This window comes from Heliconius melpomene, chromosome 11 (assembly GCF_056956725.1).
Source record: "Heliconius melpomene rosina isolate 202511_hmr_F chromosome 11, ASM5695672v1, whole genome shotgun sequence".
NCBI lineage: Eukaryota > Metazoa > Arthropoda > Insecta > Lepidoptera > Nymphalidae > Heliconius > Heliconius melpomene.
The window spans coordinates 3556314-3573217 of record NC_140399.1 but is presented as its reverse complement, the minus strand read 5'-3'; the positions used below and the strand labels follow the sequence as shown (position 1 = coordinate 3573217).

Below are 16904 nucleotides of genomic sequence, written 5' to 3'. Positions count from 1 at the left end.
ATTTAATATAATTTATTTCACTTTCTTAACATAAGATACAATATTTCTGCCAAACTTAATATTGACGCACTAAAAAATAAACCCACCATTCCTCCGACGGTTACTGCAATAAAAAAAACTATCAGAAGTTTTTTTTTTAATTTATTTAACCTTTTTTAATTCATTGGATTTAAAAATGAAAAATAGATAACTTTAAAAAAGCGACGAAGCGATGTGAAGCTGATTTATTTATTTATTTTATTTTATATTGTGGTTATTTAATTTTTTTATATGATACTTACCGACTAAGTCAGTATTAGTACGTAATAAATTTTGATGGAAACGCAAAGTAGGTAGTGCTAGCATTTTGATGTTCACAAGACTCCCTTCAATTGTGCTGTTACGTCGTCGTCTAAAATATTATTAAAATCATTGGAAAAATCGACAGAAACCTATTGTTTGGCTATAAGCTTCTTCTTCCGTCATTATTATATGTATAGACATAATTTAATTATCATAATTTCTATTATCAAACCTTCAAAACAAATCTTGTAACTTATGCCCGTAAAAATCTTAATTTATGGTTAAAACAGTAACCGATGGTTATCTTGACAACACCGTATTATAAGAATCTCTCCATCAATGCCATTTTTTAGGCATTAAAAAATTAACATATAAAATGATCATAAAATCAAAGGTTACACTAAGCTTGTATAACTTCTTAACGTTTTTCTTTTTATAATTTTGATAGAATTATTAATGAGCTTGATGTAAATTGTTACAAGACGTATATTCTAGGCTTTAAAAATTCGTTGCCTAATTCTATGTCATTGGCAACTTATTAAATTTATTTCATATTATGTCTTAGTATAAAATAAACTTGTCACGTTTGTCCTCATTTCTGTTTCGCCGTTACTTCTAAACCATGCAATAATGAAACTTTTTCGCCGATATGGTAGACAATACGTTTATTGACGTGCTTTTTAAATTAAAAAATATAAAATTTAATAATCAATAATGAAATTAAATTATACAAAATAAAAAGACTGTATATGAGTTATAATATTTTCATTTGCTCGGTCTGGTAATAAAACGCGTTAAGTTCCGCCATTCATCACAACGTCGCGAAAATTCATCGACAGGTGAGTAACGGAGTGTCTTAACACTAGGTTCTTTATTAAAAAATATACTTCGAGATATAAACGGTGGTAAGTTGACTTTCTACACACGACGGCAAGCAGTCCTCGGGATCTTCAAGATCTTCTTTGCCCAATTTAGTTCTTAGTGCTGCAACATGATTTTAACTAGTGTTATTGTATTATGAAATATACTTTAAACACACTTTTCAATAAAAAAATCTTTTCGTTGTCATGAACAAAAAATCTTTATATTGGTTATGATAAAGTACATTTTTTTCAACTCATGAAAAAAACCGGATAAGCGGGAGTTAGGCTCGCCCACCGATGATTCCGTACAAATATTGGATTTTCTCGAAATTTTTCTGAAATTCCACCTTACTTAAATTAGCGGCTTTAATACTTAATTTTACCTCCCTTTTAAGACAATTATTTTTAAGGATTTAACTACAAATTTATAGTTTTAAGATTTTTTCCTGAACTAGTACTACCTGAAAGATGCTAGCTGCCAAATTTCATAATTCTAGGTCATCCGAATATACCCTATTATTTTGATTCCTTTTTTAGTGTCCAAATACGCATTTTCTCCGATATAAATGGCCATATATTTTTGTTTTAAGTAAATGTTGAAATATGTTTTTTTTTGGAAGTCATGGGGCCGTAGATCTAAGTATATGATTCGAATTTCAACTCGATTTCTTTACGCGTTCTAGAGATAAAGGCTCTTGACACACAGACAGGCGAACAACAAAGCAATCTTATAAGGGTTCCTTTTTTCCTTAAAAGATACAGAACCCTAAAAATTGACGCTATTATTATATTAATTTCCAATAATTTAAGGAAGAAATAAAATAAAATATTAATAAAACTATTCATTTTTAGTAAGTACCTATTGAAAATATAAAAAAATATTAACAGAGAGTTTTTAACCTTTGAACAGAGTATATTGCTTGTTTATACAAAATATTATTTTAATAAAATGTCTATAAAATTGATTCCAAACACTATAAATATTTTAATAACTACTGTATCTTTGTTATTACCTTCGTAAGTAACTAAACAATTCAAGCCCGTGTAGTTGCAGTATATATTTTCATCTGAAAATTTTAAGAATAAATTACATTAAAAACACATATTGATTATTGCATAAAATTAAGCTAAACTTCTAAGTAATACATACCTAGCAATAATGGAATTTTTGACAAATGAAAATAGATTAAATAAAGATTAAATAAAGATTGTGAAAGATATTTATTAGGCGTGTAAAACAATGACCTAGTAATTCGACTACTAGTAGTTTTAAATTAAATTATTTCAATGATATAACAAATCTTGAAGCCAATCGTGGCGCAGGGTTGCGATTACAAAGGCGACAGGTTGTGAGTTCAATCGCGACTCGAGGTTTAATAGTTTCATTTCTTTACTTCGGTTTTGAGACGAAGCGCAACGTTGAGTTCTCCCACTCAACACACAATGCCTTCAGACTTCGGTGAAAAATGGGTAACGAAAGTGTTTTAATGGAAACACAGTGTCGTAACACTAGTTTTCCAGGTTCCCTCTGCCTACCTTGTTATTTGTAGAATGAAATTGAAAAAAAAGAATATATCTTACAATCTGTATCTCGTACTGGATGAACACAGTTGCATTGATCGAATATTTTTTTAATATTGTAAGCCGATCTACAAGCACCATATGAATAAACCTGTTAAATCAATAATGAACACTATATTTGTAAATATTTAATTCCATTCTGCATTTTATTTTTTTGTTTCCATTATGTAATTTTTATTTATGCATTCGTGAGGAGAAACTACTTTATATATTATCTGTTTAAATTCAGGAATTATATTACTGAAATATTTTAAATTGACTCCCAAGTCTAACTTCTGGGAGGTCTCAGAGGCCTCAGAGGTCTCCAGAGCTCTCAAAGATCTTAACTTCTCAGCAGATATACTGACGCTTATAAGAATGTATAACATCCCAAGATTTTCATGTCTGATTACGAATACAGGTTTGTGTCTACGTTTAAAACAATAACTCACCTTATATATATGCAAATGTTTTCTCGGTATTTCATCGTTGTATCGACATTTTCGTATGTTAATTTCTTCGTCTCTCAATAATGGACCGTTCTCTACTTCAATTATAGAGAAATAGTAATGTACATACCCATCAAGATTTGTTTGTACATTGAATCTTAATTTCTTATCTAAAACATTCGTTCTAAGTTCTTCCGAGCTATGAACTGACACCTGGTACATAATAGTTCATTAGAATATTTTATTTTAATGTTAATATTTAATTTTAAAATTAAATTTAAAGTCTAAAATTTATATATTTTAGATTAACTTAAGTATTTATCTTATGGGTAGGTACCTACATAAAATCTTATCTTTAAGGTTACAAAAATGTTACAATTTTTCAGAAACTACCAAAATATAAGAATTTTATTTTTTTTCTTTAACTACAATAACAAATATAAAATCTTTTTTTTTTCTATTATTTACTTACCTCAGAATCACTGAGAAGACGAAAATTCAATACTCCTGGTCCAGTACTTCTATTTACAACGAATTGATAATTATCACTATATCTATAATACCAAATAAGGAGGATTAAGACATCACTATAATTATTTACTGTTTATCCGAGCTAAGCCCAAATACGATCATGTTATCATAGCAAACAATGATATCAGCTGATTATATGAAACACGAATGTTCTACTTTCAGTATAAAAAGTACAATAGAAGAAATATAACGTCTACTGTAGTTTACCTATGAAATATTTAAAAATAATATGTGAAAAGTAGAAATAAACTGTAATAATAATTAATAAAATTTTGTGTTTTTGGCGTTAGTGAAAACTAAAGTGTTTTTATAAATGAAGTGAATAAAATACTTACTTGCTTTGCAAAGTGTTAAACGAGAAGCATGTTCCATATTCAGAATCAACTGCACTGAAATGGTTGCAGCAGGAGATGTTTTTATTATTAAAACGACAATTGGAAATCAGTTCATCGCACTTTTTGTGAACCTAAAAGTAAGTATAATGTTATAACCGTATTGATTCAGATACTGTAAAAATTATTACGGCTTCACGCTTTATCCCGCAGCTACCCTGCAGGCAGAGGGAACCTAGTGTTAAGACTCTTCGTTACCCATGTACAAGAGCGAGAAAAAGGAAAACAGTAAATATTTCATTTCCTCAAATGATTATCGAATCCATAACCTGTCGCATTTACAAACACGTGGTTGTGCCCCTACTGGCCTCATAATGTTATAATTACAAATTAATTATATTTTTTTATAATTATAATATTTCTTACGTTGTCTATTATTTCTCTCCAAGTGACATTACAAGGCACTAGAGTGCCACAAGGCTTACAAGTCGACCGACTGCAGGAACCTCGTCCGTATATCAAATCTGCCACGTATCGCTTAGAATCGAAATTTAGTGGCCCCATCAAATCTGCTATGGGATTGAATAAAAAAATATTAATTGAATGATTGACATTTTCAAAAACAAAAATAAAAACAAGAAACAATTTCTTAAGTGTTTCTAAATTTATTATGATTACTATTACTAGTCAATTAATTATTAATTCGTTATGCTCATTAATAGTATGTCTTCGCAATTATTAATTATTAATCCTACCCTCATTTCCATTAAAAAAAATAAAAAAACAAGTTAATAAAAAAAATAAAAACTATATACACATATATTTAAATTTAAAAAATCATTATATAAATAACATACGATATAAAGCAGACAATTTCTTTAGCACATTCTTAGAGGAGTATACTTCACAGATCGTTACTGCTGGAAATGTGGTAGTCCACCGTAAGTAGCGGGTGTCTGGCGTGACATTCACCGTGTCACCTCTCTGTACCACCGGCGCTAATTGTAGGCACATACATGCAGTGAATAACAGCATTATGAACAGCCAGATACATCTAAAATGTTTTAGTTTGATAATAAAACTCACTCTCTGTTCAAAAATTATCATATTTTTTTTTGTTTTTATTATATTGCATTATTCTTGGGGCCATGGCGTAAATAACAGGTTAGGCACATGGAACCTAGTGCTAAAACACTCTGTTCCACAATTTCCGTCAAATTTTGGAAACATTGTGCGTTGAATTGCAGAACTAAACGCCGCGCTTTATCTTCTTTCCAGAGTTATTCATCCCCGAATCGAACCTAGAACTGTCTGTCAGATGCTGTACCATTGTCCCATGATGGTCTCTATCATTTTTTGTTTTTCTTAACTAACATGACCAAATTTGATTAAATAACACAATTATTACTATTTCTTTATATAAATGTATATAGACGTTAACACCTTTATGTGTTGCTCTACTAAAAAAAGTATAACAATAATTTAAACTTACTTGCTTAATTTTGTTCCTTTTTCTTCGAAAACATATTTAAAACCATGAATAGTACTTTTGCGACCAAAAAATATAACTCTTTTAAAAACATTTGATATTAATTTGGCTAAAGTATTCAAGCACGCCATACTGTTACAATAAATCACAATAGAGTAAAAGTGATAATTACTTACGGTTGTGTAAAATAACTAATAGAAGGTTTAATTTAACTAAAAGCTCATTTACTGTATAAATTGTACTGAGCACTTTATATAATATACTTTAGTTAAAGTATCATTTTTAATTGAACATGTTTCGTATATAAAATGTAGGTGATTAATTTTCAAGTAGTAGTAGTAAGCAGATTTAGCAATTTTTTTTACAATGTGAATATTTAAAATATATATTAATTAATTCATATAATAACAATTATTGCCGATATTATAAAAAATATCTTTAAATATAAAATTAATTTCTTAATTGACGGATTTGGCATTTACAAGTTTTAGCTCAATTTAGAAATTAATTAAAGGTTTTGAAGAGATTTGATACATCCACTTTTTACAAGAATTAGTGATAAAATATTTCAATTTAATACATTATAAAATTATATTAGAAATATAATGTAAATAGTAAGTTAAGAGTTTTATAAAACTACAATACAAATAATGTACAAATTAATGTATATAAAATCGAAACTACTAGTATATTTTCATTATTCTTTTATAGGAATAACAAAATGATTTTCAAAAAAGATTTCTTCATATTCAAGAAATTGTAAGATATGAAAATAAGAAGAGCTTTCGAGTAACGAGTGCTACTCAGTTATAAGAGTGTAATACTTTTCTGTCTTCAGTTAATATCTACTCGGTGTTTTATGCTTAGGATTTTCGTGAAACTTACAAGATGTATGAAAATTCAAGTTCATTTTTTTAGTATCCCGCACATAGTAGGGTTAGCAGAAGGTTAAACCATTACCCATTTTCCATCGCATCTTGAAGGCATTGCGTGTTCAGCGGTGGAGCTAAACGCCGCGCTTTGCCTTGACATCAGATCGAAGAAATGGAAATATAAACGTTAATAAATATTTCACTTTCTCGAGTGGGGAGCGATCCACTCAACACACAATGCCTCCAGAATTAGTCAAAAATGAGGAATGAAATAATCTTAACACTAGGTTCCTCTGCTTACCCTGCCATGTGCGGGTTACAGTGTGAAACTGAAAAATAAATAAAAAATATAAATTGTACTGAAAATAATTTATTAACACTTATATAACATATATTTAAATAAACATTGATAACTTATAATTAATATTAAAAATTAAAATAAACTAACAAGCCTCCAAAACCAATTCTTTGCCGTGGTAGTGGTGACAGCACTGACTGTAGTCGTCTCGTCGTCCACAAGATCGGGATCTCCGTACGCTGACGTCACAGTGGGTTTGAATTTAGTGGATTGATCTAAACGGAACCCCTGACGAAGATCTCGGAGCAAATCGGGCATCAGTCGAAGACTTTCGAACTCTATAAAATAAAAATAATAAAATAAAAAGAGCCTTTATTTTCTCTGACCTGTTTACATAATTTGTTTTACTTATAACTAACATTTTACACAATATATGAAAATATTTACTAACATAGAATAGAATATTAATTGTCCTTTTTTCCAAATGTAATTTATTTTTTATTTTTTTTTTTTTAATTTAAATTTATTATTCATTATTATTATTTCTGCTAGTGTCAGCTACGAGGTCAGGCTGTCCCACGACATAGGCCTCCTCAAGTTCCCTCCACTTGTGCCTATCTAGTGCTGTCCGTCTCCACCCCTTTGGCAAGTCGTCTTCCCATCTTTTAATCTGTCTCCCTCTCCGTCTTTTTCCATTTCTTGGGTACCATTCTGAGACTTTTTTGGTCCACTTTCCTGCATGTGATCTCATTATGTGACCAGTCCACTTCCACTTAAGAGTTCTTGTTTTTACTTTGACATCCAACACTTTGGTAATGCTCCTGATTTTTGTTGCTTTGCATTTGTCTTTCAATCTTAGGCCCATCATGCTCCTTTCCATTCCTCTTTGGCATACTCCCAGCTTGTGTTCAATTTTCTGTGATAATGGCCAAGTTTGACAGCCGTAGATGAGGCATGGGAGGATACATGTGTTAAATATTTTTGATTTTTCTGAAATGGGCACTGATTTATTCTTCATTATTTCACGGAGAGACCAGTATCTTTGCCAGGTCTTATTTATTCGTCTGTCTACTTCCTTATTTGGCAGATCCTTTACTGATATTACTTGACCCAGGTATATATATTCGTTGACATATTCAATCTCTTCCTCTATTTCTATTTTGACTTTGGTCATGTTAGTCATTAATTTGGTTTTGCTGATATTCATTGATAGTCCTGCTTTTTTGCTTTCTGATGCTAGTTGTTGCAGCATTAGTTGTAGGGTGTCTGGATCTTCTGCAAACAAGACTATGTCATGACTATCTCAGATGGTGTAGCTTTTCTCCATTGATATTGATGCCGAAGTTGTCCCAGTTGAGTTGCCTGAAGATGTTCTCTAAGACTGCGTTGAAAATCTTGGGTGACAGCGGGTCTCCTTGTCTAACTCCTTTCTGAATTTGGAATAGATTTCCTGTTTTTTCTAGTTGTATTTTTGCTGTGCTTTTCTCATATATTTGCTTTATTATTCTTATATATTTTTGCTCAACCCCTTGGTTTCTCAATGAGTCCCATATGTAGCTATGCTTCAGGGAGTCAAATGCATTATTATAGTCGACGAAGGATAAGTAATACGGGCGGTTGTATTCGTTGCATTTCTCTATTACTTGCTTGACAGTGTATATATGATCAATTGTTGAGAAATCGGATCGGAATCCAGCTTGCTCTATAGGCTGATTACTGTCTAACTGTTTGGTCAGGCGTTCTAGTATAATTTTTATGAATATTTTATACAAGTTTGGGATTAAGCTGATAGGTCTATAATTGTTTATATTACTCTTGTCTCCCTTTTTATGCAAAAGTATGATTGTTGAAGATGTCCATTGACAGGGTATTTGTTCTGTGTCTAAAATTTGGTTACATATATGAGCAAAAGGTTTTATTATTTGTTCAATGGTTGCTTTTAGTAGTTCATTAGTTATCATCGCCAGGTGATTTTCCTATCTTTTGTGTTTGAATAGCCCTTCTTACTTCGCTTTGCAGAATCTGTGGGATTGGTTCTTGGTTTAAATTGTCCTTAAATGTTGTATCGTCTGTTTGTTCCTTTAGGTTGTCTGTATATAATTCTTTGTAAACGAACTCTATGATTATAGTTAAATATATATTTTCAAGGGCTATCAGCAGGGTAGACAGAGGGATCCTAGTGTTAAAACACTCTGTCTAATGAGCAATATTATTTACAAGTGACTGTTGTGGGTTATGGGTTAGATTCTCACCCAAGGGAACGAATTATCGAAAATTCTGCTGAACTAAAGAACGGAGTGTCTTAACACTACATCCTCTGCCTAAATTGCTGCATGCGGGATACAAGGTGTAGTTAAAAAAAATACTTACGACAATAAGGTTGTTTTTCGGAAGTCAATACAAAATAAGCGCCATCAGCTCTACGTAGACCGCGACCCCCTACAGACCTTATGCCCATCACTGAACATGGTGATATCAATTTACCGCATGGTGCTTGTAAACTAGTATTTACCCTGAAAAATTGTTTTATTTTATTTTAATAGTAATATATGTACCAATATTATTTAAAATTTTTGAGAAATTACATTTTAAATGAATATAAAAAGTATAAGTATTATAATGTAAACATTTACAAATACAATTAACACACAATTGTTATATTATTAAAAAAAAACATATTGAATTCGAATCTACTACAAATAATTATAAGATAAATAAATTTAATAATTAATTAAAAGCATATCCTACCCTTCATACGTTAAATCCCACTGGTGAGCTCTGAACGTACAGTTATCATTTATCAATGATTCCGTAAATAGCAAATACGCACGGCCGTGACTACATATTGCCTGTTGAAGCCCTATACGAGTGCATTCAATAAATTATTTAAATAAACATATATATATATTATATTAATAAACAATACTTATTAATTTAAATTAAACATAATGTTGCATATAGCCCAATAAGCTATAAAGTTAAAACAAAGACATACAATAGAATATTAATAAATAATAATACTATGTAAGTGTTTCTCTATTATAATACAATTTTCTTAAGAATGAAATATTCTTTATATTTTCAATAATGTTATCATGTTCAAATTAAAACCAACGTTAATGAGCTAAAAGTCCCAATTAAATATAAAATTTCGCCTTTTCTACTACTATTATATTTCAGTATATACTATTTTCACTTACAAATAAAATAAATATCTTACTTGACGGTGATATCGGCCACACTCTCGCCCATATAGAATTGGTTTTATTCCCACAGCCAGGTTGTTGCATACCGCCGTTAGGATAAAAGTCTGCGTGGCCTTAAATCATTTGAAAACTAGATTTTTTAATAAAAGAAATTAGATATTTTAAGTGTGGATAAATCTGGTCTAGAATCCAACTCTTTTCTACAACATAATAAATACGCAATGTTTTTTTATGTATACAATCAATCATCCATTTTGTCTAAGACATTAAAAAGATACGTGGGCGTTGGAATGTGGGGGGTGGGTAGGCCTTGCCCGCCTCAAAATAATCTGATGCCGACCCCAGAACTTCTAATAACAAAAAGTTAAACTTGAATAGTTATATAACATTTAAATATACAAAAATATTCGTTTTAAATTAACATAAATGTGAATATAAATATTGTCTGTAAAAATATGAATCCACAACCATCAATAATATTACAACTGCCCCACACAGTGGTTTTCAATGAAATAGTATTTTTATAGACCTATAGGATCAGGTAATCCAAAGCCAATTCTCTGCAACAGTCTTCCATTTGTATGTATGACGTCTACAAAATCAGCGTCCGTTTCGTCTAAGCGTTCACTTCTATCCGACGTTCTAAAACATGGCTGAGCTGGATCTAAGCCTATAAATAATAAATATAAAATAATAATAATAAATTATTCGTTTTTTTTTCAATTAAATAAATAATGATAAATTTTAATAATGTGACAGGTTTTTATTAAGTATGTGTAAGTTTTAAGTATTAAAATATTTGAATTCCATACAGAATAGAGTAACTCTCTTTACCATCAAACATAAATTATAATTTCAATATTTAACTATTAGGTGTCTTCAGAAAATACATCAATAATAATTATAACCCTCTTTTCTTCCATTCCTCGTAGCTATTTATAGCTCAGTCCTTAAGTTTGTTAATTATTTTAAATAAGTCAATATTATATAGAACCTATTTTATAGGAACTTTACCTGTGATCCTCGCAACTCTTCCAATATGAATCGAAACGTACGAAACTATATGAGCACCCAAACTATGTCCTACAAAATGGAAATCTTTCACTCTAGCTCCAGTTGCTGATATTAGTTGCTTCATAAACCTAATAAATAGTTAAGTTTATTTAATTTTATAGATATTAGGTATCAGACTGCAGGGTATATTAGGATTACACCACATTACTTCTAGTACCATATAAACCACTAAAAGTAGAGCAGTATAAGAGCAGTATACATGCAGACATTTTAGACACTAACTTAAACGTCTAACGGTTATTAAATAGACTCAATTGTAAATATTTTTCAGTTCCACGCTGGCAACTTTGTTAACTTTGTTTGCATTAACACCGACTCAACTGGGAATCGAACCGACAACCTATCACGCTTACGTTTATGGCCCTGCGCCACGCCTATGGCTCTTATATACATGTTTTTAGTGAAAAATTAATAATATAAAGAGCTATAACCGTGAATCAAATGTGTGAAAATGTAAATAATGGTTCTGATTATTAATATCAATTATAGGGAATGGTTATTTGCGGCGGTATATTGATTGCGTCACCAATGCAAATTAAACAAAAAATAACTATACAGTTTTAAAACACGTACATATATAATGTACGTGTTTTAAAGCTGTAAAGTTATAGTGTATTTAAAAACAAAAACGTAAATACTTAAAAAAAACTCAAAAACAAAATCTTTATCCGTTTTCTTCAAATTATATTTATAGTTCAAAAATAACCCGAAAAAATAAAGTGTATATTGCTTTTTACTGTTTATTATACCAGAATAAGATTTGTTAAATCATAATTATTTTTTAAAATGCAATTTTATTTATAATTAAGAAATATTATCATATTTACTTTGTGATATCAGAGCCGACCTGTCGTGTGTTTGCAACAGCCCGCCAATATTTCCAGGTATTACCTCCTTTGCTCCAATCTGCTGCTATTACATTCACATCTTCCTACAATAAATAGATAAACCTTTACTTAACTCAATAATTTAAAAAAATACTTTTAAATAAAATAATCTAAGTGGGGAACGGAGTGTCTTAACACTAGGTTCTCTCTGCCTACCATGCTGTGTGCGGTATAATAAATAAATTAATATTCTATTTAAAATGATGACAATGGAATTTTAAAACATATTGAATATCGTTATACTAATCCTACTTCCTAATATTATAAATGGAAAAAATTAAAATAATTATAAATTACACAATTTTAAATTATTATTAAATTAGGTACCCATTCTAGAAAGGCTTTCGTCATGTCCAGTACCCAGGAAGCATTGCTGTGGCTCATGAAACCGTGGACTATGAGTATTGTTCTTCTATTTGGATTAAAATCAACCCATTCTAACCCAAACTGGGATCCAGGATATACCTGTAGGAATTAGCAAACAAATATAATTATCGTTAAATATGAAATAACAACTATAATTATTATCGTTAAGATTAACAAAATATTACTATACTATATTATATATAATAATTATCATGAAAAGTATAAACGAAAATGGTAGGTATCTTACCTGAACCCTCTTAGGTCTTAAACGTGAGGAAAAATAAAAATGTGTATCAATATCATCCGAAGAATCCGGTCGCATATTAAACAGCCATACCTGACGTGTTATAGAGCCCAAGCCAAAACAATCTACTACGTCTGGAACTGGAATAACAGTGGCCGTTTCCTAAAATAAAATATAATGTACTATGATTTAAAAATACGAATATTTTAAACATATATAAAAACTAGCGGCCCGCCCACGGCTTCGCCTGCGTGAACTACGTTATTATTAATTTCTGTCTCCATGAGTACCTACGTCCTATAAGTGACGTCCATGTAAAATTTGAGACTCCTAGCATTTGTAGTAACGAAGTTTCATACAAATTTTCAACCCAAAACAACCCCTTAGAAGTTGAATATTGCAAATTCCCATTTTAGCGAGCACCTATAAATAACTCCTATGCAAAATTTGAGATTCCTAGCACATGTAGTTTTTTCGTGATGAGTGACCTTTCGATTTTATATATATATATATATAGATATACACAATTGGAAGCATATTAATAAAAGAGCACGACTTGTTGAACGTACGTTCTTGTCTGCTAGATGCTATGAATTTGAAATATCTTTAAAGAACATGTTACATCTTAAATTAAATATAAAAAAGAGAAAACAAGTAAGATGAATCTCACTTGAGCCATATTGATGTTTATACTATTTCCAAAAGTATATAGAACTTCTGGAAAAGTTTAAAGTGTTAAACATCGTCATTCAATTGTTTGCTAAATATAAAATATATTCTAAAACATTTTCCAAATTTGTAAAAAAATAGGTATACCACACTCATATACCTCAAAATCTGCATATTGCACCTCAGAAGCTGGTGTCGTTGTTGCTGTCTTGTTACTTTTCGCGCTCCATTTCAAAATCTCATTTATGTCTTCTGGACTAATATGATTTTCGACTAAAATTAATAAAATAATAAAAAATGTAAACACCGTCATATATAATAGGTATATATGCACACTATGGACTTTGGTCGTGGGTTCGATTTATTCTCGCAGAATGTTGCTTAAGTATAAGCATTAATTGAATTTATTAATGTTCTTCACTTTCATTATCATTATTGTAATAACCAATTATTATATATACTCGTATATATAGTTAATTAATTAATGATTCACATCCGTAAATCATTGTATATTTCCCAATAATCCAGATTTTCGCTGAATACGGCCATGTGAACCGGCCTTGGCAAAAAACCTCAATTGTCACTTATTTGTGTGAAACACCAAGCACGCCCAGTCAAGTACTTTTTCCTCGAAAGGATAAAATTAGCTTACTGTGACATCTGATCCTGACTTAAATGCAATACAGTGCTGGAACAATTTTGATATAGTCCAATGGATTGTCAGTATAAAAGAATCGAAGCCGTACACAATGAAATGATATTGTTAATAACTGTAACACGAACTGGTTGTCGGAAATTATGAAGAGTCAAACAGAATGTTGACCATAAAATCCAACGTTGAGTTGAGTATCTCTTGGAATCCTATACAATATACCGTTCCACATTCGCGGTGTATTGGAGGAACATAGCCCTCGCGTAACTATACCTAAGTATATAATTTTAATATGTTTGGCTTCTTCTTCCTATATATTTCGGGATAAAGGGTAACCTGTTTCCCCGCAACTTCTTGTGCTTCAGTGAAAGTCCCATAAACAAACAAGTCCAGTGATTCCGATATTTAGCCCGGATAAACAGAAAAATTAAAATCGTTTTTTGTCTTTAAATATTGTATAGATAACTATATTATGCACTTGAAAAACATAGTTAATCACGTACAGACACTTAAATTTTATTTATTAGAGATACATCTATAGGTGTATGGATTATTTTTAACCAGAATATTATTTTTAACAAACATTAATATTTTACGCAATTACGTCTTTTTACTAAAACACGTTTTTAAATAGCATATTAATGAACCACAAATATTTTAATTTTCAAAATATATTCTATCTACACGAAAGAAGTTATGAACTCCATTACTCGTTCTATAAAAACAATACCAGTACTGAAGGCCAGCCAGTTGTGGGTTCGATCCCTACTCGAGGAAATGATTTTTTTTTTTAAATTATATTTTCAATTCTTCGCTCTGATATCGAAGCAAAACCGCGGCGTTATATTCTGCTACTCAACACACTATGCCTCCAAAATACGGCAGAAAGTGGGGGGACAGACTGTCTTAACACTAGGTTCCCTCTGCCTACCCTGCTGTGTGCGGAATACAAAGTGAAGCTGGTTTATTTTTATTTGATTTTATAAAAATACTAACAATACATTATATACTTATGGCCCTAAAAACACTATATGACCCACTTATATATTGGGCAGTAGGTATCTCCAAGGTAACCCATCAACTTGGCCTAATAAACCCCAATAATCGCTCGCCAGCGTCACCGAGTGCACGCAATGTATTGTTTTAGTTAATTAAAATGAATCAGTGTTTTAGTTAATTTAATAGTAAACTGGGAAGGTCATGTCACATATAACAATATTTAGGACTTCGCAATATGGCAAATTCCAAAGTGATCGTATTTTTTGCGATGGAAAATTTTATACCTGTCGATGTTTATTATAAAACGCTTTTCCATCATTTAATAAGGTAAATATTTTTAATAAATATTTTTCTTATATTATTAGGTATTGTAAACATATGATATTGTTTAACAAGAATTTTATAAATAAATTCAACTTTTAGTGAATTTGTTCAAAACTTAGAATAGAATAGAATATATAAATATTTAATATTGTCATTTTCTCGCTCTGATCACGAGGCAAAGCGCGGCGTTGAGTACCACACAACACGCAATGTCTCCAGAAATCGGTGAAAAGTGGGGAGGGAAAGTGTCTTAATGGGAACGGAGTGTCCTAACACTAGGTTCCCAGGTTATACTGCTATGTGCGAGATACAGCGTGAAAAATATACCTTTATTATGATGAATATTTAGAAAAAATCAGCATCTCGTATTTACTTACGTTCATCAGTCGTCACCCAGATTCTCCCAGCTCTAACAATATTATTTCCAATCATTAGCAATATACACAAAAAAATAATTTTCTGATAAATACTTTCCATCTTGTTTCAAGTCACAAAATATAAAAAAATAACGCGAACACGACCGCTTCGGTCTAGCTATTGAAAAGTATTTCTTTTAATGAAAAAAAAAATGGCATTTTTTCCTTAAATTACACATTTAACCATTCCGACATCATTACATACTAATTGAATTCGAACAATGATTAAAAGATTTATTTGCAGGATGTACTCCTGGTGGAAACCGACATTTTTTATCAAATTGTCTGTTTAACAGTAAATTTGTTTTTCTCTTTGTTTTTTTTTTATATAGTAAATTCCAAGGATATGTTTAAAAATCGTACTTAGTTCCAGTCCAGTACATATAATTAAATTTATTCTGTTCATAATATAACAATGAGGCCGTCGTGGCTCAGCGGCACAAGGGTGTGACTGTAACTTGTCGACGCAAAGCGCGGCGTTGAGTTCTGCCACTCAACACGCAATGCCTCTAGGTTCCCTCTGCTTACCCTGCTCTGTGCGGGATACAGCGTGAAGCTGAAAAAAAAATATAACATGACCTTAAAACTATTATATTAAAATTAGATTACATAATTAAATACTTATTAATTATACATAATCATTATATTATATACATTATCACATACCAAAGGTAAAAACCATTTCTAAATTAAGCAGTATATAATTAGCAGTATGAGTTTATAATTATATATAGATTATTTAATAAAGCAAAGTAGTAGGGGAGACCGAGTTAGGTCGGTTAGTACGGAGTTGAAACAATTGAAGTTTTGCTACATATACAGGGTGAGTCATATTGAACTTTCCGGTTTTGGAAGGACGTTGCACGAAGAAGGGAAGGAGTAGAAGGGTGGGGATGGTGTCATTAGACGCGCCATGACATGCAGTTTTAGTGTGAGCAATGGCTTGGTCGGGACAACATCGTGCGTTCGTAGTTGAAGAGTTTATTAAAAATGGCGGCTCCGTGATCACAACACAGCGTGCGTTCCGTTTACATTTTGCTATTGGTCGACGTGATCCCATTCCCACTGGACCAACAATCAGAAATTGGGTATCAAATTTTAGAGCAACATCATCAGCATTAAAAACAAGACCACAAGGCCGAATTAGGACGTCAACGTCAGCGGAAAACGTGGATAAAGTGCGGGCTTCAATTCAACAATCCCCTCGGCGTTCTGTTCGGAAACATGCCGCTTCACTAGGATTATCTTTCAGTAGTGTCCGCAGAATACTGCATAGAGACCTTAAATTTCACCCATACAAGATTCAGGTAGTGCAAGAATTAACAGTTAGAGACTTAGACACACGAACAAATTTATGCCGCGACATTCAGCAGATCCCCCGCACTGCTGTT

General features: G+C 31.2%; 2 protein-coding genes across 2 annotated transcripts; both read right to left on the bottom strand.

Annotated features, from left to right (window-relative positions):
* Nucleotides 1-17: 17 nt before the first annotated feature.
* Nucleotides 18-4621, bottom strand: LOC146534400 (degenerin del-1-like). Its single transcript, XM_085193275.1, has 9 exons — nt 4444-4621; nt 4021-4151; nt 3627-3708; nt 3158-3367; nt 2727-2817; nt 2159-2212; nt 1170-1266; nt 282-391; nt 18-103 (listed from the first exon to the last, which is right to left on the bottom strand). Exons 1-9 carry the CDS (start codon nt 4579-4581, stop codon nt 18-20), a joined length of 999 nt encoding a protein of 332 aa, XP_085049401.1. The 5' UTR covers nt 4582-4621.
* Nucleotides 4622-6732: 2111 nt separating this feature from the next.
* Nucleotides 6733-16039, bottom strand: LOC146534399 (pancreatic triacylglycerol lipase-like). The gene is made up of 11 exons (XM_085193324.1): nt 15475-16039; nt 13283-13395; nt 12457-12615; nt 12171-12308; nt 11784-11887; nt 10897-11024; nt 10412-10552; nt 9897-9995; nt 9425-9536; nt 9047-9189; nt 6733-7014 (listed from the first exon to the last, which is right to left on the bottom strand). The coding sequence occupies exons 1-11, from the start codon at nt 15572-15574 to the stop codon at nt 6812-6814; spliced, it is 1440 nt and encodes a 479-aa protein (XP_085049450.1). The 5' UTR covers nt 15575-16039; the 3' UTR covers nt 6733-6811.
* Nucleotides 16040-16904: the final 865 nt, after the last annotated feature.